At 39.6% G+C, this 26671-nt stretch overlaps 3 protein-coding genes across 5 annotated transcripts; all 3 read right to left on the reverse strand.

Annotated features, from left to right (window-relative positions):
• Positions 1-1547: 1547 nt before the first annotated feature.
• Positions 1548-21569, reverse strand: LOC127161797 (tumor necrosis factor receptor superfamily member 14-like; the record flags this gene model as incomplete). Its single annotated transcript, XM_051104546.1, has 5 exons — positions 21403-21569; positions 20963-21088; positions 20677-20832; positions 1702-1789; positions 1548-1614 (listed from the first exon to the last, which is right to left on the reverse strand). Coding segments are annotated over exons 1-5 (573 nt in total), but the record flags the coding sequence as incomplete, so codon positions are not given.
• On the reverse strand, positions 3955-9581 carry LOC127161796 (tumor necrosis factor receptor superfamily member 14-like). Of its 2 annotated transcripts, XM_051104544.1 has the most exons (10): positions 9320-9580; positions 9040-9177; positions 8538-8627; positions 7351-7476; positions 7071-7226; positions 6900-6984; positions 6670-6821; positions 6185-6198; positions 5905-5960; positions 3955-5819 (listed from the first exon to the last, which is right to left on the reverse strand). In XM_051104544.1, the coding sequence occupies exons 2-10, from the start codon at positions 9068-9070 to the stop codon at positions 5786-5788; spliced, it is 744 nt and encodes a 247-aa protein (XP_050960501.1). In that variant the 5' UTR covers positions 9071-9177; positions 9320-9580; the 3' UTR covers positions 3955-5785. The 2 variants fall into 2 exon arrangements, with proteins under 2 accessions (XP_050960501.1, XP_050960502.1); XM_051104545.1 differs by having other exon boundaries at positions 5898-5960; positions 9040-9581.
• A 319-nt stretch (positions 21570-21888) lies between the features above and the next one.
• LOC127161795 (tumor necrosis factor receptor superfamily member 14-like) lies at positions 21889-25784 on the reverse strand. Of its 2 annotated transcripts, none has more exons than XM_051104542.1 (7): positions 25343-25784; positions 24902-25027; positions 24616-24771; positions 24320-24425; positions 24048-24232; positions 23895-23941; positions 21889-23805 (listed from the first exon to the last, which is right to left on the reverse strand). In XM_051104542.1, exons 1-6 carry the CDS (start codon positions 25476-25478, stop codon positions 23898-23900), a joined length of 753 nt encoding a protein of 250 aa, XP_050960499.1. In that variant the 5' UTR covers positions 25479-25784; the 3' UTR covers positions 21889-23805; positions 23895-23897. The 2 variants fall into 2 exon arrangements, with proteins under 2 accessions (XP_050960499.1, XP_050960500.1); XM_051104543.1 differs by having other exon boundaries at positions 21890-23805; positions 24320-24407.
• Positions 25785-26671: the final 887 nt, after the last annotated feature.

Here is a 26671-nt window from a genome sequence, read left to right on the forward strand (position 1 = left end):
TTGTGTTTGCCCATTTTTTACCCATATGGTTTGACCAAGAGGGCCCCATATGTGTTTCCCCATTCAGAACCCATATAGAGGTAGCCTTTGTGGGTACCGCCTTGGGCCAGTGTAGGTAGCCTATTGGCACTGATTGTGTCTGCCCATATTTGACCCATATGGTTTGACCAAGAGGGCCCCATATGTGTTTCCCCATTCTGAGCCCATATAGAGGTGGCCTATGTGGGTACTACCTTGGGCCAGTGTAGGCAGCCTATATGGGATTAATTGTGTTTGCCCATGTCTAACCCATCTGTTAAACCCATATGGGCCCCATTTGTGTTGCCCATTTCGAGCCCAAGCACTCATTTCCCATTTGTGACCCAACTAGGTCCCACATAGGGAGCCCATCTGTTTTTGCCCATGTGGGACCTACTTAGCTGACCCAAAGTGGGCCCCAGATAAGATGCCTATTTTGGGACCATGCCCACTTGGTACCCATGTAGACCCAGCAGAAACCATGTGGGGCCCACATATGCATGTTGGCTGGGTAAAACATTCTCAAGCTCAAGGCAAGTAAACACTCCAAGTATTACTTACAAGCAAAAGTATTAATACATATATTAATCAAAAATACAAATGAAATAATATTTTTTAAAATAGAATCTTTTTTTTTTTTAAACAGAATTGTGGGGTTGGTTTTTTTTTTTTATGTAGGTCTATATAAAGGCTATTACAGAAATAGACTACAGACATTTCAGGAAGCCATAAATGTTAAAATAAAACACTGCAAAATCTTCACTGTATACATTAAAGATAATTGTTATTACAGTTAATAAGTGATTCAGTCAAGAACAGTGAGTGATTTTCTCTTTTACTTTTGTTGTTTGATTAATATTTATGACGCGGTCTGCGGCTGCAGGTTTACGCTGCTGTCGCTTTAAGATCTGACGCACATTTAAAATATTTTGACGCATCAGTATTTCTCCCAGCTGTTCAGGTTTACTTAAGACAAAACCGACTTCATTTACATGAATAGTCTCCAATACGAGCATGTGTGTAGCAATAACAGAACCTATTAGAAGCGAAAGAGAACTCTGTATTCACACACTGACTGAGAGGCGCGTTCTGTGAGCGCGCTTTAAGTGTGTGCGCACATAAACCCGTCGGCTTTCAAGTAGCTACTGGACAAGACTTTCGTGATAATGCATCAACTGTCTCTGGACTCGGACGGACTCGGGATATTTTCCGAGTCCGAAAGGCTTGAGTCCGAGTCAAGTCCGAGTAAAAATGCATCCGAGTCCGTGACAAGTCCGAGTCGCCTAAAAATTGTACTCGAGACCGGACTCGAGTCCGAGTAAGAGTCCGAGTACTCCAACTCTAGTTTTAACCCCCCCACACGTGTAATTTTATTGTAAGAATTTAGTTCTTACTTTTGTTAGAGCCCCGTGCCTTACGTTTTTTTGTAAGTTGTATGCAAGTTGTATTTTGTATGCAACCATAACAGCTGCCACAACAGCTACAAAAACTGCAATTGTGACTCCAACTATAACACCAACTAAAATCACTTTTTCACATTTGCTATCAGATGATGTTGTTCCTGCATTTACTTCTGTAAGTCCCATAGTCTCACATCTAAAGATTCATTTAATATTATTAATAAATCCATTCTCATCAGAGTAATTCTTAACTGGCATTTATAAATCTGTGGACAATACTCACTTTGAATGTGGTAGGCAGGCCATTAGAGAGCCATCTGAATAAGTTCCATATGTGCAGTTAGCACATACAGTATCACTAAATGATGTTCCTGTAAAAAGTAACGAGACTGTATGAGATATAAATAATAAAGCTGCTACTAGGGTTGTAATTACTAGGATTATCAAAAAAATCTGATAACCTCTGATTAAATCAGAAAAAAATTAATCAGAAGAAATCTACAGCTTAATGCTGAAATACATTTTGCACACATTTTGTCCCCGTTTTAAAATTCTACAGCTGAGTGTATATACACTTACCTGTTTGTTTAATATATTGTCCAGGTTTACATTCTGAGTGCTCCACAGCCAATGTACAGGAGCCTTTATTAAGTTTAACACAATGGAATCCTTCCTGTGGCTCACAAATTGTATCTGCAGAGCGTGTGCAGGCCTTTTGCACTTTTAGTTGATGAACTGTGAACACAAAAACAAAGCATTTATATTTATATTGAAAGTATAAATGCATTAGACAGCACTTCCTTATTAAAGATTTATATTTGTATCTCGTTACTGTAAATTAATGCTTTTATCACTGGGCACATACCTGCATCACACACAGTGCAGGGAAAACATGATAAAAGTCCATTGGGTTCATCCGTGTATGTTGATGCAGGACAAGGAACACGTTGTACTGGTATCTACAGTACAATGCCAGTAAATATGGTTTCCTGGGGGGAAAAACAGGGTAAAATGTGTTTTTTTCATAAATATATCATACTAACTGCTGCAACAAATGAGTCATGTGGTTACAGCCAAAAACATTTACATATAAAAATAAATATGACAGCTTTTCAACAAAACTAACAAACTGGCTCAGACTTTCAGCAACTAGCATCAAAAACATTAGGCAAAAATCTCTCCAAATGTTGTGTAGTGTATTCCAGCCTTTATCCTACAGAATCCAAAATAAATATTTATACTGTACCAGGGGCACACATAGGGCAACATTCTCCATCTATATCATATTCAGCACGGGCACATCCACAGAAACAAAGTCCCAAATTAGCAGCAATGGTGATAGCAACAGTCAAGATATCGGTCCGTAACAACAACATGTCCATATAAAGTACTTTAGGTCTGTATTTTTATATGCAAGGGCTTTTTCAGATCCTGATAGCTGGTTCCCTGCCTTCAGATGATCAGTTTGATGCTTTGGCAGAAGACTCCAAACAAACACTTCTTCCTCTTCACACTCGGCTGGACTCCTCTTGTCTAAACAGTTGTATTCTGTGAAGAGGTTATACAGTTGCAATCAAAATTAGAAAATTCTACCCCTTTAGAGACTGCAGTACTTTACAAATACAAGCTTTTCTGAAGGTCCAGGATTTTATTTAAAAAAAAAAAAAAAAAAAAAAAAAAAAAGCCATCTATAACAGTTTACCGGCATATTAAAAGTGATAATATATAATATAATATTTTTAAGTTAGAGTTTTTTAATAACACAGCTGTCATAATTACTCAACCCGTATTTAACATTGCTATTTAGGTCATTTATTTGTATGGTGGGGAACAAAATTGTCTTAAAACACAAGTAAAAAACAAAATTAGCTTGAGCTGTTACACATACATAAACTTAGCCCATGCATGTGCTAAAGTTGAGTAGCAAAAATGGCAAAATCAATCGAGCTCTCTCAAAACCTATAGAGAATATCAGTTTTATTACATTAGAAAGTCCAAGACTACATGAAGATTTTGAAGATATTAAATGTTCCTAGAGACACAGCTGGCAGCCTTATTCCTTAATTTAAAACGTGTTGTACCAGAAAACCTTTAAAGGGTGCTGAAGAAAAAGCACAATATCATAATATATTTGATCAGAGCAAGTGAGAAAAACTTGCAATGTACAGCCAAAGACTTGTAAGATGACTCGATGAAAAGAGCAAAAAACTTTCAACGCAGTGTATAAGAACACCAGACATGCATGGCATTTATGTTGGGGCATCTTGCCGAATAACACTTTTGACCAAGAAGAACAAAAAAATCGACTTGAACATGTTAAAATTCAATTGGATAGTGTAACAGCCCGGTTGAAGCATAAAGGATTTAAGTCATGCACTGATGTTGTACTGTCTTCCTTTGTGTTTATTGTCCGTATTAACTGCACAACACCGTACTTGCACGTTACACATTCCTGAAACTTACGTAGTCACAACTCTGATATGAATAATATAAAAAAATAATAAACTAATCAATTACATTTGCAGAAAGCACATACTTTGTGGTAACAATGAGCCTAAAATGCTAAATAATAAGCCTGATTAGGGATAGGAATAATCAATTTCCAAAAGCATAAACATAAAACAAGAAAAGTTGTAATTAGTGTACTCACAGTATGGGAAAATGTTAAATACAGTTAGAAAATACTAAACATATCCAACAACCAAGTTGTTTTGGTACAATATACCATTTAATTCTTCCTTTTGCTTTACACAATGATTGGATGGAGAAGTATACTATTCATAACATAGTATTGATAATAAACAACATTTCTGATAAGTGTGGGCCCTGTATTGTCTGCTCATTTTTCCTGAATATTTAAAGTCAGTTCTAGGTTTCTGTGTGCATTTCTGTCACTGAAACATACAGCCCAAAACACAAAGGACCTTAGATAATTAGATAAAGTGCACAGACATAAGGTATAAAACCTGAGATACGAAAACACATGATCTTTATAATGCAATGATCAATACCAACTCTACAAATATCAAGAAAACCCTGATAACAGTAATAACCATATTTAACAACAACTTAAGTGCTTCTTTAAAAAACAAACAAACAAAAAAAAAAGCAGATATAACAGTGTTAAATATCCAAAGATCTTGTAGAACTTGGTGGGGTGTCTGATTAAAACACTGGAAAAAACGCAGTCCTTTGCTCTCTTTAATACCACTTAAGTGAAGAATAGTACATCTTTAGCCATTGACATCAAATGCAATGCAGGAATTCACATGATGCAGGCATTCCATGATAAACATGATGGAGTGGATGCCCAGGATAAACAGGATGGTTTTTGGTCACTACAAACAATATATAAAGAAATCAAAATCATACAAACAACTCATCAATAAACATCTATATTGTACATAGTCCACATAATGATTAAACAACTAAACACAAATAAACAAATTCCAACTATACAATTGAAAAACAAACTTACTTAACACATCCAAAGGAAAGGACTCAAAGGACATGGTTGGGTGCCCATTCAAACACCCACACCTCACCAACAGGAGAAAGGAACAAAGGAAGGATGTATGGTCTATTTATAGACCTTAAGCAGGGGAACATGGGTAATGTAGTGTTCCATATATGGAGTTCACCCTAAATGAAGTTGACTAAGAATTGTGGGATACGTAGTACAAAAGAAAAAAACTAGGAAAAAAAAAAATGCGTCAAATTCACAACAAACAGGCCCCTAGCCAGCCTAGCGGTCTCTTCTGCTCACCAAGCCTTCATTTATTTGATCCAAAGTACAGCAAAAGCAGTAATATTGTGAAATATTTGTACTATTTAAAATAACTGTTTTCTGTTGGAATAGATTTTACAATGCAATTTATTCCTGTGATCACAGCTAAATTTTCTGCATAATTACTCCAGTCTTCAGTGTCACATGATCCTTCAAAAATCATTCTAATATGCTGATTTGCTATTCAAGAAACATTATTATTAAAAAAAAAAAAAAAAAAAAAACATCTACAACTGTTGTTCTGCTGCTTTCAATATAATAATAAATGTTTTTTTGAGCAGCAAATCAGAATATTAGAATGATTTCTGAAGGATCATGTGACTAGAGTAATGATGCTACAAATAGTAATGTATGCAGGCTTGGTGAGCAGAAGAGACTGGACTTACTGTCCAAAAAAACACTTGCTGTTGTTAGTTTGTCCTCCTAGGTGTGATTTTATGGTTGAACCTTCTCTCATATATGTTATGATACCGGAGGAACTCAAGCTTCTCCACCACGTCAAGGTCACAGCACACGGAGAAGTTTGCAATACTGTCACAAGTGGAATGCTGGAGATCCAGGGGTGGAGTGACTGAGATTTTTAGGAAGTAACTAGTTCTTCACTGTTTTCCTCCCTGTAAGCAAACAACACATACATATTAGGTTTATTATAACTTTGTCACCTGCATGACTAGATTTAAGAAAGTTATTACTTCTTACGGTGTGTTGCGTTTGGTTTGTTCTGTATACGCAGGGTTTGTTTCTTCAACAGGATGCTGTAGAGTGTAACACCAACCAACATAATCAACATCCAGGCAGATCATGAAGACTTTCATGAACTCAAAAAACTCATAACAGAGCAAAATTATTATGAAAGAATTAAACATGTTAAGTACATACATACAGTTCTACAGTAGTAAGTGATTGCACTAAATTCAACTGTTGAAAAATGTAGCATCACACATGACATTATTTAAATGTAAAGAATTAAAGAACTTACCTTAAGTTTACAACCTATAAAACACAAAAAAAATAAATTATTTGTGGTATATTTAGTACAACAGTGCCAAAAACAAACACAATCAGCTGTGAATCTCAAAAATCACTGCTAAAAACATTTTAATTGTGTTACCATTTTATATATATTATAGAAACATTTCTTTACCCTGTTAACAAACTTTAAGAATAACAAAATCTAATACAGGATTCTGTGATGTTAAAATCTTTAATTGTATCAAGCTGATCTCTGTACAAGCAAGATCACATCAATATTAGCAGTTGACTGTGTATTAAATAAAAAAAGACACATTTAATAATGATTTAACTCAATAGAATCTTCCATTTTACTAATTACCAGCAAAAGCAACAGCGTTAGGTTAGCTATTTGTTATACATGTTTCAGAGAAAACCATCAACATAAATCAAACCATTCTAAATCCACATTAACAAAAATAAAATTCAGATTCATCCTGCATGTATACTCACTTCTGAACAGTGTCCACAGGCACAGAATGAAGAACAAAGATGTTAAAGCCACTGGCAATATGAGACCATATCTTCCCCGTCTTTCCATTGTACATGTAACATCTTTAACAGAGCTGCCAATTTCTATCTGTATTTCACTCCTAGCTGTGCAACTGAAAAAAAAAAAAAACATTGTTAATAACAGATAAAACTGCAAATACTGCAGGGAGTACAAATAACGTTTCACCTACTCTGTCCATTTGGTGCAGTTCAGACCTGATGGAGAATAAAATCCATGAGGACAGTTCACACATATTGTATCCAAAGTCTTTGTTCCTGCAAGCAGACATAAAGAGTGATCTCAGAAATATCCCTTTAATCACTAAATCATGAAACAAAAATGAAGTATTCAGAAACAATACCTGATCTTTTTGTTTCTTGTCCTGGTTCACAAACAGTATGTTTCTGAGCATGATGGCACTGTGATTTTGAGTAATCAATGCAGTAATATCCATCAAGAACATCACAGACAGTGTCTTTTATTGTAGAGCATGTACTCTGGATGTAAAGACCTTGACCTAAAAAAAAAAAACAAAAAACAAAAAAACACACACATAGAAATGCTTTCATACAGGCAATTCAAATAAATAAGATGGAAAATAACTTTATTAGATACATTAAAAAAAAAAAAAAAAACCATACTTTCAACACAGTTTCTGCATTTGAAGCAATTATGAAGGCCGTTTGGTTCATTCATGAATGTTCCTGGAGGGCAGGGTTTGCATGTGGTACTTAAATCCCCACTACAGTCACTACGTACTACTGATCCTACAAACAACACACAAAGCAACAAAGCAACTGTTATTTAGCTTCTGAACTTGGGAGTTTGAAGACAGCAGACCAGACATGCAAGAAAGGTAATACTGCATAAGATGCGTGCTAGGTCTTTTGTAGTTTAAAATCATATATACAACATGCAATAAGAAGTGATTCTGGTGTAATAAACTGTCTACAGGTGCAAGCAAAGTATAGTTATATTATGATAAGAAATAACTTATTTTAACTGTTTTCACGAATATAAAATAAAACGCATTCATGCGGCAGATGTTTGATGACTACATAAAAAACAAACAAACAAACAAACAAACAAACAAACAAAAATAAAATTAAAAAAACACACTTTAACGCTTTGTTTTAACTGGACCACTATAAATAACATGCTTCACCGTCGACGTTAACAGAGAAGTACGTTCTGAGCGCATTTCTCTGAGATGCTGTGGTTGGTGGTAAATGTAAATTATTGCATTAGGGCATGGGTGAACGCAAGAGGCGTGCCCAGCCGTGAAGATACTGAGGGGTTAGGATTAGACAATCAGATAGCGGCTTTAAACAGTGGGTAATCATTTGGCAGGGACTCGAAACTCGGCACAACACCGGCACATCAGTCAGAAGAAAAACATGAAGCAACATGAAGCAATCAACTGATCTGATGAAGCAAGGCAAGATTTCAGAAACGAAAGCATGGCTGAACAGCTTTTATCGTAAAGTATTTTGAAGGAAAACTGTATAGTATAAACCGTCATTTTTTTAGTAATTTATTTTCAATGATTATATTAATCATATAGTAAAACTAAACTATAATAATAAAACGAATAAAATATTGTATATAATTCGCGAATATAAACATCTCTCTGATTTTAAAAATCTATACTGTCGCTGCCAGTGTAGACAGCTTTATTACAAATGCGTCACAACATTTACATCCGGTGTAGATGGGCGTTACTAAAATGTGAAAGAATAGAAAAAGGAAAGGTTAATGCTGTTAGATTGTAAAATTGTCAACGTTAGTATCACTTATTTAAAATGTGCTTAATGATTAAAGATCCTACCAATATTACACATAGGACAACATTCTCCAGCAGCTGATTTATATTCACTCGGGCCACAAGCTTTTCCAAATGCGAAAAGTGCACAGACAGCTGTTAAGGGGGAAAATACACAAAGTTAAGTTCTATACCATTCAAAACTGTCATCCCTTAGAAAAATTACGCATAATTTTATTATAGTTAAAAGTGTAGTAACCATGGTTTTTTTTTTTTTTTGGCGCACTGATTATCATCTGTAACGTTTTGCTACGAATACAATGGTTAAACTATGGTCAGTGTAGCAAAACTTTTTGTATTAATTTGCGATTAATACTTGTTTTAGGTTTTATTTGTAGTAAAACCACTGTACTCATCTTAAGGGATGATTTCATGAACGACTGAATAAGGCGGATATGTAACAATGGTTCCCCTTTAAAACTTTTCGAATGTCTTCGTCATAATGGCATTGTTGCGTTTTGACTTTTCAAAAAACAACACACTCGCATCACACTGATCTTCGTCTTACCGAAAAGAAGAAAAACAAACGTCGTTCTCATGTCCTTCAGCTCGTATAAACCTCACCATCTTTATCCTTGTGTTTTTTTTAAATCCGCCATTTTGTGCTTAGGGTTGTGGCTAGAAGAGATCCAGCTCCGACCGGAAACTAACAATGAAATTAATTAACCTATTAGATTGTGTTTTTTTTTTTAACGTCTACACCTACCCCAAACCTACACTTAGCCCCTACTATAATACAAAAACAGTATTATTTTTGTACAATGTGAAATGAAAAAAAAAAAAATTACGTTAGATTGATTTGCGCATGCCCAGTAGCCAGAGCTGTGTCCCTTGTAGCCTTTACCTCGCCGCCCCTACAAGACCAATTTTAAGAGCACCGTTCATTTACAAAGCGAATCAGTCTGTACAGTAGTGGAAGTAAACAACCGCGGTCAAGTGAGCCGCCATCTGCGAACACCCGGTCAAGTGAGCCGCCATCTGGGTACCGCTGCACGTCTATTAGTGGAATTACGGTACAGAGACACCCACAATAATGACTGATTGCAGAACAGCAGAACCATACGTCACAGCAGTCACACGGCAGCAACGCTGCGGCAGCAGGCTCAGACGGTAGTGGGCGGAGTCTCCGTCGCAGATCGGAAAAGGGTGAAAATAGCAATAAGTGATCAACTTATATTTTTTCTTGTCCTTTTCTTATTTTTAATGTTGTTATTGTTATTTGAAGAAAAAATAAAAATAATTATGAACACCAGAATTTGCTCTACTTATCTTTGTGGAGCGTTTCAAAGTTAAAGCTGTTAATGTTAAGTCCGTATTATGTATATGAGTGCTCGCGCCTGTTTATATATACACATATATACATACACGAAATTACTATTAACCGTAAGATACAGTTACACTATTAACTGTAATATACTGTATGTATGTATGTACATGCATACATACACACACACACACACACATATCGTATCTTACAGTTAATAGTGTAACTGTATCTTACAAATTCTGGTGTTCATAATTATTTTTATTTTTTCTTCAAATAACAATAACAACATTAAAAATAAGAAAAGGACAAGAAAAAATATAAGTTGATCACTTATTGCTATTTTCACCCTTTTCCGATCTGCGACGGAGACTCCGCCCACTACCGTCTGAGCCTGCTGCCGCGGCGTTGCTGCCTTGTGACTGCTGTGACGTATGGTTCTGCTGTTCTGCAATCGGCCCTATCTCGAGACACGAAGCGGCCAAAAAGCTGACGAACATCTATATTTCAGCGCTTAAAAATTAAATGTGCCCGAAAACAGGGAAAAAGTATTTACAAAACGTATTTATATTGTACATTATAGAAGATACACTTATATTGCTTTCCAATACATTATACTGTGAAGTTTTGTGAAAAAATGAAGTGTGTTAAAATACGTTCTAACACTTAATATTTGCTCCTTTTTTCTACATGCATTATTAACATTTCTTCAGAGTTACCATGAACATTTCAATAAATTCTTTTTCTGAACAATCATGTCTCTATCTGTGTTCACGATGTTTTAGTGTAGAATTTGTACAGAAAATGAAAGGCACTCTGTCACAATGCATTATATAACATATATATTGTTGCTTCTTGTCATTTCTGATCTGTCCTTTCATAATAATAATAACGATAAAAGGCTAAATGTTTTTTATCATTTATCAAAAAAAGTCTTAAGAGTTAACAGGAAATTTTCTATTCATACAAAGTCTGTGACATTGCACTGACCACTCTTTCACATTTATACATGTGTTATTTAAATTCTTTCAAATCTCACAGCAACATTTCTATTCATACTTCTTCAGAATGCCCAACACTCTGTCTGTATCAAGTTTCATGAGATTTCAGTGAAGATTTGTACAGAAAATCAATGGCAATTTGTCACAATGCATTATATAGCATATATATTGTTATATTCTCTTATATATCCTTCAAAGATGTTGATGCTGATAGTTTTGTGGGCAGCACTGTCTTGGGTTCGAATCCCTACTCTGGGCCTTTCCTGATCTCACCCCCATGTCACTTCTTGTCATTTCTGATGTGTCCTTTCATAATAATAATAATAATAATGATAAAAGGCAAAATGTCTTTTATTATTTATCCAAAAAAAGTCTTTAGAGTTAACAGGAAAATTGTAGAATTTGACAGAAAATGAAAAGCAAATCTTGGTAACACTTTACAATATGTGTACAAAAATATGCATTAATTCATGTTTAATTAATGCACAGATAATCACGAGTTAATGTATAATTCATGATGAACTAAAGCATTTATTAATGATTACTACATCAGCAACAATTGAACATTCTGTATGATTCATAGATTAAGTAATCATTAAATTGTTATTAGTAAAGACATGCTAAATTCATGTTAATTACTACAGTGTTCAAAGCTATGTACTTCAACTTCCAGTTGTCTGCTTTAAATACTCATTAGTTAATGATTTGCAAATGTATCATTATATTGTGATTTTACTTGTTGAGGCACATGACTAACTAACTAATTGTAAATCCATAACCACAATGACATATTACTTAACAATTAGTTAATAGTTCTGTGCCTGAACAAGTAAAGTCATAACATAATGATACATTTGCAAATCATTAACTAATGAGTATTTAAAGCAGACAATTGGAAGCTGAAGTACATAGCTTTGAACACTGTGGTAATTAACATATGAATTTACATCATTAGTCATTAAAATAAGTGATAAAGGAAATTAATACATTATGACTGTCACGGAGGCAAGACAGGAAATGAAAGATCGAGGAAAGGTCCCTGTGTTGCGTGACGGAGAGCTCGAACGCGGATGTGCACGAACGAGCAGGTTAACCACGCGATTGATCTGAGAACGCTCCAGCAAAGGAGTAGAGATTCCCACCAGGAAATCCGCGTTCTCACACGCACACAGACAAATATACAAAAAGCTCCGAAGAGCGGTACTCACGTGAGTTGAGTTGAGTAGAGTGAAAAGGCGACCTTCAACAGAGTCCAGCATGAACTCAATGTCTGGTGCCAGCCAACCTTTACTTCCTGTTTATATACCCACGGAGATTACTTCCGGGACCTCGTGACCTCACGTGATCCGGTGCGTGTGACAGTACCCCCCCCTCCAGGACCGGCACCAGACGGACCCGGGGAGGAGGATACCCGACGACGGTAGTCCTGGATGAGGGCTGGATCCAAGATGAACCGCCCGGGGACCCAAGACCGCTCCTCCGGACCGTAGCCCTCCCAGTCCACCAGATACTGGGTGCCACGGCCCCGGGGTCGCGAGTCGAGGATTCTCCGGACGGTGTAAGCAGGACCACCGTCAATGATCCGAGGTGGGGGGGGAGCAGGGACCTGAGGAGATAGGGGAGAAAAAAAAACAGGTTTTAGTTGTGATTGGTGGAATACGGGATGAATCCGGAGGGAAGCAGGCAGCTGGAGCCGGAAGGTGACAGGGTTCAGACGATGGGTGATCTTGAAGGGGCCAATGTAACGAGGGGTGAGTTTCTTGGAGTCAGTTCTGAGATTAATGTTCCGGGTGGATAGGTAAACCCTGTCACCTACATGGAACAATCGTCCCGTGCCCAACTGTTGGGCAGACGGAACTTCAACCTCCGGCTCCTGATGTTTGAATATGGGAGGTTGAAATCCGTAGCATACCTCGAAAGGGCTCAGGCCGGTGGAGGTGGAGGTGTGGAGGTTGTTGGATAACTCGGCCCAAACGAGGTAGCTGGCCCAGGAGCGCTGGTGTTCATTGGCAAAACATTGGAGAAAGCGCTCCAGTTGTTGGTTGGCCCGCTCCGTCTGGCCGTTGGTCTGAGGGTGGAAACCGGATGATAGACTAGAGGTGGTGCCGACCAGACGGCAGAAGGCCTGCCAGAACTTGGCCGTGAACTGGGGCCCTCTGTCCGAGACGATGTCCTTGGGGAACCCATGCAGGCGGACTACATGTTCGAGGATTAACTCAGCGGTGGTTTTGGCCGAGGGGAGTCCGGCGAGCACCACCAGGTGCACAGCCTTAGAGAAACGATCCACGATGGTGAGGATGATGTTCTTTCCTTGGGAGTCGGGGAGTCCAGAGACGAAATCGAGGGAGATGTGGGTCCAGGGGCGTTTGGGTACGGGGAGGGGCTGCAACTCCCCGGTGGAGGGCGTGTTGGGGTTCTTGTAGCGGGCACAGATGTTGCAGGCCTGGACGTACTCCTGTACGTCCCTCCTCAGCGTCCTCCACCAGAATGCCCGGCCGATGAAGTTGATGGTTCTCTGGACTCCCTGGTGTCCGGCCAACGTGGAGTCGTGTCCCCACTGGAGCACCTCCTGTCGAAGAGTGTTGGGGACAAAGAGGCGTCCAGCGGGCGTGTCCGATGGAGGAGTTTCTTGGCCGTACGCCTGGCGCACTCTCTCTTCTAACCCCCACCGGATGGGAGCCATGATGATCTGGGGTGGTAAGACAGGCGCGGGTTCGGAAGTGATGGTGTCTCGTTGGTGTTGGCGGGAAAGTGCATCAGCTTTGGAGTTCTTGGATCCGGGGCGGTATGACAGGTGAAAGTTGAAATGTTCAAAAAAGAGAGCCCACCGCGCCTGTCTCGGGTTCAGCTGTTTGGTCTGACGAATGACTGTAAGGTTCTGGTGATCGGTCCAGACGGTGAATGGGTCACCGCCGCCCTGGAGCCAGTGACGCCATTCCTCCAGAGCCCACTTGATGGCCAACAGCTCACGGTCCCCTACCCCGTAACGCTGCTGTGTGGGATTGAATTTTCTGGAGAAGAAGCTACATGGGTGTAGCTTCTCGTCTGGACCTCGTTGTGAGAGAACGGCTCCTACGCCCAAATCGGAAGCGTCCACCTCAACAACGAAGGGTTTGGTCGGATCAGGATGGATGAGAACAGGTGCAGTGGTGAACTGATGGCAGAGTGTCTTGAATGCTTGAGTGGCTTCCGGGGTGAGGTGAAAGTCTCCGCGAGATGGTAGAAGTTGGCGAACCCCAGAAATCGCTGTAACTGTTTAAGCGATGTGGGTAGGGGCCACGAACGCACAGCTTCCAGCTTCTGGGGATCCATGGCCACACCCTGAGCTGAGATGACAAAACCAAGGAATGTGGTGGTGTGCTGGTGGAAAGCACATTTCTCCAACTTACAGTACAACTGGTGGGCCAGCAACCTCTGTAGCACTGCTCGGACATGCTGGATATGTTCCTCTTGGGTCTTCAAGTAAATCAGGATGTCATCGAGGTAGGCGTAACACCATCTACCCAGCATGTCCCGGAGAACGTCATTGATGAAATGTTGGAAAGCAGCTGGACTGTTACAGAGGCCGAAGGGCATAACGAGGGTCTCGTAGTGACCGGTGGGGGTTATGAATGCCGTCTTCCACTCATCACCCTCCCTGATGCGTACCAGGTTGTATGCGCTCCGTAAATCCAACTTCGTGAAGAAGTGGGCACCAGAGAGGGCGTCCAGGGCGGTGTTGGTAAGAGGGAGTGGATGACGGTTCTTCACGGTGATCTGGTTGAGCCCCCGATAGTCAACGCACGGTCGGACACCCCCGTCCTTTTTTTTGACAAAGAAGAACCCTGCGGCCGCGGGTGAGCTGGAGGGTCGGATGGTACCTGAGCGAAGACCCTCCGCCACGTACTCCTCCATCGCAAGTTGTTCTTTGGCCGACAAGGAGTACAGGTGGCCGCGGGGCGGTACCGCGCCCGGCACGAGATCGATCGCAAGGTCGTAGGGGCGATGAGGAGGCAGCCGAGCCGCACTACGCTTGCTAAAAATCTCGGCCAGGTCACGGTACTGGACGGGGATAGCTTCGAGGTCGACATCGGAGGCCTCGGACTCCCCCGAACACGTCCCAACCTTGGCCCGGAGACAGGCTGATCCACCCGGAGGGCCAGCTGTATCATGCCCTCCAGGGTGTCAGGGAGCTCCCGCACAGCCAATTCGTCTTTGAGACGGGTGGAAAGTCCTTCGTAATAGGCTGTGCGGAGAGTGGCGTTCGACCAGGTTGTTTGTACAGCAAGGGTGCGGAATTCAGTTGTGTATCTGCTGACGCTGCGACTCCCTTGCTTGAGGTGGTAAAGACGCGAGTCGACCTCCACCTCGCTCTCAGGATGTTGGAATGAGCGATGTCCCTGTCTGCCTTCAGAACCGCCGTAGCCCACTCGGCTGCCTGCCCCGTGAGAAGTGAGGTGAGAAGAGCGATCCTGCTGCGGTCAGTGGGGTAACGTGATGGCTGAAACTCAAAAACCAGACTGAGATTAGTGAGAAAAACATCGCATTTGGTTCCGGACCCATCCCATTTGTCCGGAAGCGATATCTTGGGATGACTGGCAGGGGGAGGTTGGCGGATTGGTTCAGTGGGAGGAGCCTGAGCAGTGGCCAGGTCATCATGGTCCGCCTGCAGGGCGGTGAGATCCGAACGGAGGATCCCGCACTCCGCCCGAAGATCTGCGGTCTCGGTGCGCAGCGCCGTGATCTCCGTCCGGAAATTCACCAGCTCCTGCCGCAGACTCATAATTTCCACAGCCTGCTGCCGGATCACTCCCACGAGCTGTTCCAAATCCGCCGGGACCATCTCGGGACCAGACATTCTGTCACGGAGGCAAGACAGGAAATGAAAGATCGAGGAAAGGTCCCTGTGTTGCGTGACGGAGAGCTCGAACGCGGATGTGCACGAACGAGCAGGTTAACCACGCGATTGATCTGAGAACGCTCCAGCAAAGGAGTAGAGATTCCCACCAGGAAATCCGCGTTCTCACACGCACACAGACAAATATACAAAAAGCTCCGAAGAGCGGTACTCACGTGAGTTGAGTTGAGTAGAGAGAAAAGGCGACCTTCAACAGAGTCCAGCATGAACTCAATGTCTGGTGCCAACCAACCTTTACTTCCTGTTTATATATCCACGGAGATTACTTCCGGGACCTCGTGACCTCACGTGATCCGGTGCGTGTGACAATGACACATTTATGATTACTTAATCTATGAATCATATAGAATGTTCAATTGTTGCTGATGAAGGAATCATTAATAAATGCTTTATTTCATCATGAATTATACATTAACTTGTGATTATCTGTGCATTAATTATGCATGAATTAATGCATATTTTTGTACACATATTGTAAAGTGTTACCAAGATTTGCTTTTCATTTTCTGTCAAATTCTACAATTTTCCTATCCAAAAGACTTTTTTTGGATAAATAATAAAAGACATTTTGCCTTTTATCATCATTATTATTATTATTATGAAAGGACACATCAGAAATGACAAGAAGTGACATGGGGGTGGGATCAGGAAAGGCCTCGAGTAGGGATTCGAACCCAAGACAGTGCTGCCCACAAAACTATCGGCATCAACATCTTTGAAGGATATATAAGAGAATATAACAATATACAGGTGCTGGTCATATAATTAGAATACCTTCAAAAAGTTGATTTATTTCACCAGTTCCATTCAAGAAGTGAAACTTGTATAATGTATACATTCATTCCACACAGACTGATATATTTCAAGTGTTTATTTCTTTTAATTTTGATGATTATAACTGATAACTAATGAAAACCCCAAATTCAGTATCTCAGAAAATTAGAATATTACTTAAGACCAATACAAAGAAAGAATTTTCAGAAATCTTGGCCAACTGAAAAGTATGAACATGAAGAGTATGAACATGTACAGCACTCAATACTTAGTTGGGGCTCCTTTTGCCTGAATTACTGCAGCAATACGGCGTGGCATGGAGTCGATCAGTCTGTGGCACTGCTCAGGTGTTATGAGAGCTCAGGTTGCTCGGATAGTGGCCTTCAGCTCTTCTGCATTGTTGGGTCTGGCATATCGCATCTTCCTCTTCAAAAAAGATTTTCTTTTTCCTGGAAATAATAGTTAACATTACCGCATTGGACTCAAACTTACATACTTTGTTCACACAGGGTATAAGTACATCTCCGAATTTTTTTTCAGATTTTCGTAAATTTTTGTGGCTTTTATTACACTTAGTCACACTTATGGTGTTCCCGGTCAAAAATGACCGGACTGTTTCTCACACTAGCATGCTTCAATGTTTAATCAGGAAATTTGCTTTTAAATGCTTTTATTTTGTACAAAATTGCACAAAGTCACACTCATCAAAAATGGCCAGTCATTGAAAGTGAATGGGGAAGATCACAAAAAGCAGGATCTTTATTTTGAAATGATTTTATGTTCTGAAAAGGAGCACAAAGTAACACTTATGCTGTTCCTGTTAAATCTGACCATCGTGACAAACAAAAAAAGAACACATTAAGATTATTTGCATTATAACATTTCATGGAACAACAAACCAAAACTGTTATTTTAGTTCTATATATCCTGCACACTGACACTGTCAAACAGAGACAATATTATGAAACAACTTATGTAAACTTTCATCTACTCTGTGAGAACATGAAAGCCTCAAAACCTAAGCTAAAGACAAGGCAGTTTGAGCGTGTGAGTGTGTGAGAAGTTTATCACAGAGAGAGTTATCATAAAAGCATATTGCATGCGGTCCAAGGTAGGATGAAATAAATATAATACTCACAGTAGTTTGTGTGAGATAGCGTGAGTATACATGAATCTATACACACACAGGTCCAAGGCATTTATGTTTGCAAGCACAAAATGCTCCTGAACACTAGTTGTTTCTTTTACTTTCATTCTTCCCCATTCACTTTCAATGGCCAGCCATTTTGTAACTTTGTGCAGTTTTGCCTACTTTCGGATAAATGAGGCCTACGATTAATCAGATGCAAATAGAAACTCAAAACCAGTCCTAAATGAAAGAAAACAAGTTGACAAAAAGATTGAATCCAATATTTGGTGATAATATAGCATATTTACAGATTTATAAGCAATTGTTTGGAGTCCGGTCATTTTTGACCGGGAACACCACAAGTGTGACAGGAATCCGAACACAACCAGAGGGTTAAGAACAGGGATACCATGGTCCTTAAACCAGGTACTGGTAGCTTTGGCACTGTGTGCAGGTGCCAAGTCCTGTTGGAAAATGAAATCTGCATCTCCATAAAGTTGGTCAGCAGTAGAAAGCATGAAGTGCTATAAAACGTCCTGGTATACAGCTGCGTTGACCTTGGACCTCAGAAAACACAGTGGACCAACACCAGCAGATGACATGGCACCCCAAACCATCACTGACTGTGGAAACTTTACACTGGACCTCAAGCAACGTGGATTCTGTGCCTCTCCTCTCTTCCTCCAGACTCTGGGACCCTGATTTCCAAAGGAAATGCAAAATTTACTTTCATCAGAGAACATAACTTTGGACCACTCAGCAGCAGTCCAGTCCTTTTTGTCTTTAGCCCAGGTGAGACGCTTCTGACGCTGTCTGTTGTTCAAGAATGGATTGACCCAAGCACTGACTCCAGCTGCAGTCCACTCTTTGTGAATCTCCCCCACATTTTTGAATGGGTTTTGTTTCACAATTCTCTCCAGGGTGCGGTTATCCCTATTGCTTGTACATTTTTTCGACCACATCTTTTCCTTCCCATCGCCTCTCTATTTATGTGCTTGGACACAGAGCTCTGTGAACAGCCAGACTCTTTTGCAATGACCTTTTGTGTCTTTCCCTCCTTGTGCAAGGTGTCAATGGTCGTCTTTTGGAAACTGTCAAATCAGCAGTCTTCCCCATGATTGTTTAGCCTACAGAACTAGACTGAGAGACCATTTAAAGGCCTTTGCAGGTGTTTTGAGTTCATTAGCTGAGTTCATTAGCTGTACACTGTGGTACAAGATCTCTTCAATACTGAACCTTTTCACAGCAGACCTTTTTGCAGATTTATTGAAAAAAAAAAAAAACTGAAATATCACATGGTCCTAAGTATTCAGACCCTTTGCTCAGTATTTAGTAGAAGCACCCTTTTGATCTAATACAGCCATGAGTCTTTTTGGGAAAGATGCAACAAGTTTTTCACACCTGGATTTGGGGATCCTCTGCCATTCCTCCTTGCAGATCCTCTCCAGTTCTGTCAGGTTGGATGGTAAACGGTGGTGGACAACCATTTTTAGGTCTCTCCAGAGATGCTCAATTGGGTTTAAGTCAGGGCTCTGGCTGGGCCATTCAAGAACAGTCACGGAGTTGTTGTGAAGCCACTCCTTCGTTATTTTAGCTGTGTGCTTAGGGTCATTGTCTTGTTGAAAGGTAAACCTTCGACCCAGTCTGAGGTCCTGAGCACTCTGGAGAAGGTTTTCGTCCAGGATATCCCTGTACTTGGCCGAATTCATCTTTCCCTCGATTGCAACTAGTCGTCCTGTCCCTGCAGCTGAAAAACACCCCCACAGCATGATGCTGCCACCACCATGCTTCACTGTTGGGACTGTATTGGACAGGTGATGAGCAGTGCCTGGTTTTCTCCACACATACCGCTTAGAATTAAGGCCAAAAAGTTCTATCTTGGTCTCATCAGACCAGAGAATCTTATTTCTCACCATCTTGCAGTCCTTCAGGTGTTTTTTAGCAAACTCCATGCGGGCTTTCATGTGTCTTGCACTGAGGAGAGGCTTCCGTCGGGCCACTCTGCCATAAAGCCCCAACTGGTGGAGGGCTGCAGTGATGGTTGACTTTCTACAACTTTCTCCCATCTCTCGACTGCATCTCTGGAGCTCAGCCACAGTGATCTTTGGGTTCCTCTTTACCTCTCTCACCAAGGCTCTTCTCCCCCGATAGCTCAGTTTGGCCAGACGGCCAGCTCTAGGAAGGGTTCTGGTCGTCCCAAACGTCTTCCATTTAAGGATTATGGAGGCCACTGTGCTCTTAGGAACCTTAAGTGCAGCAGAAATTTTTTTGTAACCTTGGCCAGATCTGTGTCATGCCAAAATTCTGTCTCTGAGCTCTTCAGGCAGTTCCTTTGACCTCATGATTCTCATTTGCTCTGACATGCACTGTGAGCTGTAAGGTCTTATATAGACAGGTGTGTTGCTTTCCTAATCAAGTCCAATCAGTATAATCAAACACAGCTGGACTCAAATGAAGGTGTAGAACAGGGGTGGAGAACGTCGGTCCTGGAGAGCCGCAGCCCTGCAGAGTTTTGCTTCAACCCTAATCAAACGCACCTGAACAAGCTAATCAAGGTCTGAAGGGTTACTATAAAGCTACAGCCAGGTAAGTTTTAATTAGGGTTGGAGCTGATCTCTGCAGGGCTACGGCTCTCCAGGACCGGAGTTCGCCACCCCTGGTGTAGAACCATCTCAAGGATGATCAGAAGAAATGGACAGCACCTGAGTTAGATATATGAGTGTCACAGCAAAGGGTCTGAATACTTAGGACCATGTGATATTTCAGTTTTTCTTTTTTAATAAATCTGCAAAAATGTCAACAATTCTGTTGCTGTGTGTACATTAATGAGGGAAAAAAATGAACTTAAATGATTTTAGCAAATGGCTGCAATATAACAAAGAGTGAAAAATTTAAGGGGGTCTGAATACTTTCCGTACCCACTGTAAATAATAAAGCTGCAACTAGGGTTGTAATTACGAGGATTATCAAAAAAAATCAAAAAGATTATCAAAAGAAATCTACAGCTTAATGCTAAAATACATTTTGCACACATTTTGTCAGCGTTTTAAAATTCTACAGTTGAGTGTATATACACTCACCTGTTTGTTTAATATATTGTCCAGGTTTACATTCTGAGTGCTCCACAGCCAATGTACAGGAGCCTTTATTAAGTTTAACACAATGGAATCCTTCCTGTGGCTCACAAATTGTATCTGCAGAGCGTGTGCAGGCCTTTTGCACTTTTAGTTGATGAACTGTGAACACAAAAACAAAGCATTTATATTTATATTGAAAGTATAAATGCATTAGACAGCACTTCCTTATTAAAGATTTATATTTGTATCTTATTACTGTAAATTAATGCTTTTATCACTGGGCACATACCTGCATCACACACAGTGCAGGGAAAACATGATAAAAGTCCATTGGGTTCATCTGTGTATGTTGATGCAGGACAAGGAACACATGTTGTACTGGTATCTACAGTACAATGCCAGTAAACATGGTTTCCTGGGGGAAAAACAGGGTAAAATGTGTTTTTTCTTAAATATATCATACTAACATGGTCATGGAAACTTTTTTGGTCAAGTGATTTTTTTGCTGCATCAAATGAGTTATCAGCTATTTGATAGTTCGAGTCATGTGGTTACAGCCAAAAACATTTACATATGAAATAAACATGACAGCTTTTTAAGAAAACTAACAAACTGGCTCTGACTTTCAGCAACTAGCATCAAAAATATTAGGCAAAAATCTCTCCAAATGTTGTGTAGTGTATTCCAGCCTTTATCCTACAGAATCCAAAATAAATATTTATACTGTACCAGGGGCACACATAGGGCAACAATCTCCATCTATATCATATTCAGCACTGGCACATCCACAGAAACAAAGTCCCAAATTAGCAGCAATGGTGATAGCAACAGTCAACATAACGGTCCTTAACAACAACATGTCCATATAAAGTGCAAGGGAGGATTAATTAGTCAATTTGGAAGTAAATAAAAATGTTTCACCCTCAGATTTCATGAATCTATTTCTTTCTTCACAATTTCACATTAAATAATGAATTAAATGCCAGTACTTAAAAAGGTTAGGTTATACAGTTGCAATCAAAATTATTCAACCCCTTTAGAGACTGCAGTACTTTACAAATACAAGCTTTTCTGAGGGTCCAGGATTTTATTAAAAAAAAAAAAAACCCATCTATAATAGTTTACCGGCATATTAAAATTGGTAATATATAATATAATATTTTTGAGTTATAGAGTTTTTTAATAACACAGCTGTCATAATTATTCAACCCGTATTTAACATTGCTATTTAAGTCATTTATTTGTATGGTGGGGAACAAAATTGTCTTAAAACACAATTAAAAAACAGAATTAGCTTGAGCTGTTACACATACATAAACTTAGCCCATGCATGTGCTAAAGTTGAGTAGCAAAAATGGCAAAATCAATTGAGCTCTCTCAAAAGTTATAGAGATTATCAGTTTTTATTACATTAGAAAGTCCAAGACTACATGAAGATTTCAAAGACATGTTCCTAGAGAGGCAGCTGAGACAGCTGGCAGCCTTATTCCTTAGTTTAAAATGTGTTGTACCAGAAAACCTTTAAAGGGTGTTGAAGAAAAAGCACAATATCATAATATATTTGATCAGAGCAAGTGAGAAAATCCTGCAATGTACAGCCAAAGACTTGTAAGATGACTCGATGAAAGGAGCAAAAAACTTTCAATGCAGTGTATAAGAAGAACACCAGACAAGCATGGCTTTTATGTTGGGGCATCTTGCCGAATAACACTCTTGACCAAGAACAACAAAAAAGACCGACTTGAACATGTTAAAATTCAGTTGGGTAGTGTAACAGCCCAGTTAAAGCATAAAGGATTTAACTCATGCACTGATGTTGTACTCTCTTCCTTTGTGTTTATTGTGCATATTAACTGCACAACACCGTAAGAGCAGATGAATAAACAATACTGGAATTTGTAATGAATTCACATCCATTTAGAAATAAACAATCGACTTTACAGCAACAAAATTACTAAATTAATGCTAACATTTATCATAAACAACACAAAATTAATCATAAATAAAACAAACACATAAAACAGTCATAGAGACAGGATATACACTATATATGTGTTTATAAGTGTGAAATGTTCGACTGCCTTGTTCTCCTTTTCAACCAGGTGACAAACAACAAAGTCAAAAAACAAAACAAAATACCAAAAAATAAAACAACAAACAGCAACTAGATGTCTCAATTCATTTCAGTGTCCTTAATCGTTTAATTTAGGGACCAAAAACATCCATTCCACAGAATGTAAATGGAGGGGATGGATCTATACGCTCTGAGGGCAGGTATGCCATTTTTTGCTCTTCCGTGGGTCTGTGAAACTTGCGACATCTCACACACTGTTGTACAAAGGAGGCTACAGTCCTGTTTGCTCCTGTCATCCAAAATCCTCTTGATCTGATCTCATATCTTCTGCATATGGCTGATTCTGTAAGTCCTTGATGATGATGCACTTAGCATCCTCACGTTCTGCCACTGTACTGTGGTCACTGGACTTGTCCCTCCTGACACGGCAAAGTAAACATGCAACTGCTTGGATGACTTTGGACCATGAGGACAACCTTGTGAGACGGTTGGATAAGCAGTGATACTGTACTGTTTGCGTGTTCAGAGACTGAGCCTTCTTGACCTCTGGTTCACCATTTGGAAGTTGTGGATGTCTCTCTTTTTGACTCTCCCAAACCCAGCTGGCATGATACGAGGCACCTCAATGTTCTCCAAATGAACAAGCACCTTCCAGTGCTCCCAACCTGGCTGCAAATCATCAGGTAAGGGATCATCCCAGCCCATGCCATTTCGGCACATTTCTTGGAGAACAGTCTTTCCTTTGAGCAGGAATGACGCAAGAAACCCTAATGGGTCGAACAGCAAGGCAAGGGTTGCTGGCTGGTCCTTAACAATGACATAGAATTTGAAATTATCATGTTCCAGATGCCAGTAAATGCCCAAGGCTCTGTCATTGTGTAAGCAGGTAGGATGTCTTCCCTTGCAGGTGTTACAGCTATGTCTGGAGTGACAGTCTCTGGCACTGTGAGCAAGCTTCAAACATCCATAGCACAGCTTTATATCCTTTATGAACTGTCTTCACTCTTCAAGAGATCTTGCAGAGAATTTAGAACCACCATGAATTTGATGTTCACTGCCTTGACAGAACAGACATGGTTTAGTGATATCTAGTGACATTTTAAATGTTTGACTTCATTAATAAAAAACAGGTTAAATGTTCACTTACTGATTATGAATCCTCGTCAGTTGCTTGTTGTGGTCTGTAACAGACACCTACAATATAACATAAAATACAAGTATTAGCACTGCTAATATTAGTAATAGTAATATGGTAAAATTAGTTTTTATTTAAATTTTATTGTAAGAATTTAGTTCTTACTTTCGTTAGAGCCCCGTGCCTTACGGTTTTTGTATATGTTGTATGCAACCATAAAAGCTACCACAACAGCTACAAAAACTGCAGTTGTGACTCCAACTATAACACCAACTAAAATCACTTTTTCACATTTGGTATCAGATGATGCTGTTCCTGCATTTACTTCTGTAAGTCCCATAGTCTCACATCTAAAGATTAATTTAATATTATTAATAAATCCATTGTCATCAGAGTAATTCTTAACTGGCATTTATAAATCTGTGGACAATACTCACTTTGAATGTGGTAGGCAGGCCATTAGAGAGCCATCTGAATAAGTTCCATATGTGCAGTTAGCACATACAGTATCACTAAATGATGTTCCTGTAAAAAGTAACGAGACTGAATGAGATATAAATAATAAAGCTGCTACTAAGGTTGTAATTACTAGGATTATCAAAAAATTGTGATAACCTCTAATTAAATCAGAAAAAATGTAATCAGAAGAAATCTACAGCTTAATGCTGAAATACATTTTGCACACATTTTGTCAGCGTTTTAAAATTCTACAGTTGAGTGTATATACACTCACCTGTTTGTTTAATATATTGTCCAGGTTTACATTCTGAGTGCTCCACAGCCAATGTACAGGAGCCTTTATTAAGTTTAACACAATGGAATCCTTCCTGTGGCTCACAAATTGTATCTGCAGAGCGTGTGCAGGCCTTTTGCACTTTTAGTTGATGAACTGTGAACACAAAAACAAAGCATTTATATTTATATTGAAAGTATAAATGCATTAGACAACACTTCCTTATTAAAGATTTATATTTATATCTCTTTACTGTAAATTAATGCTTTTATCACTGGGCACATACCTGCATCACACACAGTACAGGGAAAACATGATAAAAGTCCATTGGGTTCATCTGTGTATGTTGATGCAGGACAAGGAACACATGTTGTACTGGTATCTACAGTACAATGCCAGTAAACATGGTTTCCTGGGGGAAAAACAAGGTAAAATGTGTTTTTTCATAAATATATCATATTAACATGGTCATGGAAGCTTTTTTGGTCAAGTGATTTTTTTTGCTGCATCAAATGAGTTATCAGCTATTTGATAGTTCGAGTCATGTGGTTACAGCCAAAAACATTTACATATGAAATAAATATGACAGCTTTTTAAGAAAACTAACAAACTGGCTCTGACTTTCAGCAACTAGCATCAAAAATATTAGGCAAAAATCTCTCCAAATGTTGTGTAGTGTATTCCAGCCTTTATCCTACAGAATCCAAAATAAATATTTATACTGTACCAGGGGCACACATAGGGCAACATTCTCCATCTATATCATATTCAGCACGGGCACATCCACAGAAACAAAGTCCCAAATTAGCAGCAATGGTGATAGCAACAGTCAAGATATTGGTCCGTAACAACAACATGTCCATATAAAGTGCAAGGGAGGATTAATTAGTCCATTTGGAAGTAAATAAAAATGTTTCACCCTCAGATTTCATGAATCTATTTCTTTCTTCACAATTTCACATTAAATAATGAATTAGATGCCAGTACTCAGCATTCCTGTCCACTGAGAGGCACTTTAGGTCTGTGTTTTTATATGCAAGGGCTTTTTCAGATCCTGATAGCTGGTTCCCTGCCTTCAGATGATCAGTTTGATGCTTTGGCAGAAGACTCCAAACAAACACTTCTATCCTCTTCACACTCAGCTGGACTCCTCTTGTGTAAACAGTTGTATTCTGTGAAGAGTTTAAGTAAAAGGTTAGGTTATACAGTTGCAATCAAAATGAGAAAATTCAACCCCTTTAGAGACTGCAGTACTATACACATACAAGCTTTTCTGAAGGTCCAGGATTTTATTAAAAAAAAAAAAAAGCCATCTATAACAGTTTGCCGGCATATTAAAAGTGATAATATATAATATAATATTTTTGAGTTATAGAGTTTTTTAATAACACAGCTGTCATAATTATTCAACCTGTATTTAACATTGCTATTTAAGTCATTTATTTGTATGGTGGGGAACAAAATTGTCTTAAAACACAATTAAAAAACAGAATTAGACCAAAAACATCCATTCCACAGAACGTAAATGGAGGGGATGGATCTATACGCTCTTTACAGCAGGGCAGGTTTGCCATTTTTGTTCTTCCGTGGGTCTAAATAAAACTTGCGACATCTCACACACTGTCGTACAAAGGAGGCTACAGTCCTGTTTACTCCTGTTATCCAAAATCCTCTTGATCTGATCTCATTTATAGTCAAGCCCTTTCCTTGATGTGCTGTTTTTTCATGACAGTCAGCGATCAGAAGTTTTGTAAGATGGTGTTCCTTTGGAATTATCACTGGATGCTTAACAGAGTTAGGAGCAGAAGCATTGCAGAGCCTTCCTCCCACCTTGAGCAATCCATCATGGTCAACAAAGGCGTCGAGACTGAATAGCTTGTTGCTGCGTGGGAGCTGTTTGCCCTTGCAAAGTAAAGCTATCTCTTCTGCATATGTCTGACTCTGTAAGTCTTTGATGATGATACACTTAGCATCCTCACGTTCTGCCACTGTACTGTGGTCACTAGACTTGTCCTTCCTGGCACGACGAAGTAGACGTGCAACTGCTTGGATAATT

This window comes from Labeo rohita, unplaced genomic scaffold, assembly GCF_022985175.1.
Source record: "Labeo rohita strain BAU-BD-2019 unplaced genomic scaffold, IGBB_LRoh.1.0 scaffold_737, whole genome shotgun sequence".
Classification (NCBI taxonomy): Eukaryota; Metazoa; Chordata; class Actinopteri; order Cypriniformes; family Cyprinidae; genus Labeo; species Labeo rohita.

Coding starts and splice junctions, on each gene's coding strand:
- LOC127161795 (XM_051104542.1), bottom strand. CDS start 25,478: ATGGACATGTTGTTGTTACGGACCAATATCTTGACTGTTGCTATCACC. Junction 25,028..25,342: donor TTGCCCTATGTGTGCCCCTG/GTACAGTATAAA, acceptor TTTTTCCCCCAG/GAAACCATGTTTACTGGCAT. Junction 24,233..24,319: donor GCCTGCCTACCACATTCAAA/GTGAGTATTGTC, acceptor ATTAATCTTTAG/ATGTGAGACTATGGGACTTA.
- LOC127161796 (XM_051104544.1), bottom strand. CDS start 9,070: ATGAGAACGACGTTTGTTTTTCTTCTTTTCG. Junction 7,477..8,537: donor TTGTCCTATGTGTAATATTG/GTAGGATCTTTA, acceptor TGTTGTTTGTAG/GATCAGTAGTACGTAGTGAC. Junction 7,227..7,350: donor ATGCAGAAACTGTGTTGAAA/GTATGGTTTTTT, acceptor TTTTTTTTTTAG/GTCAAGGTCTTTACATCCAG.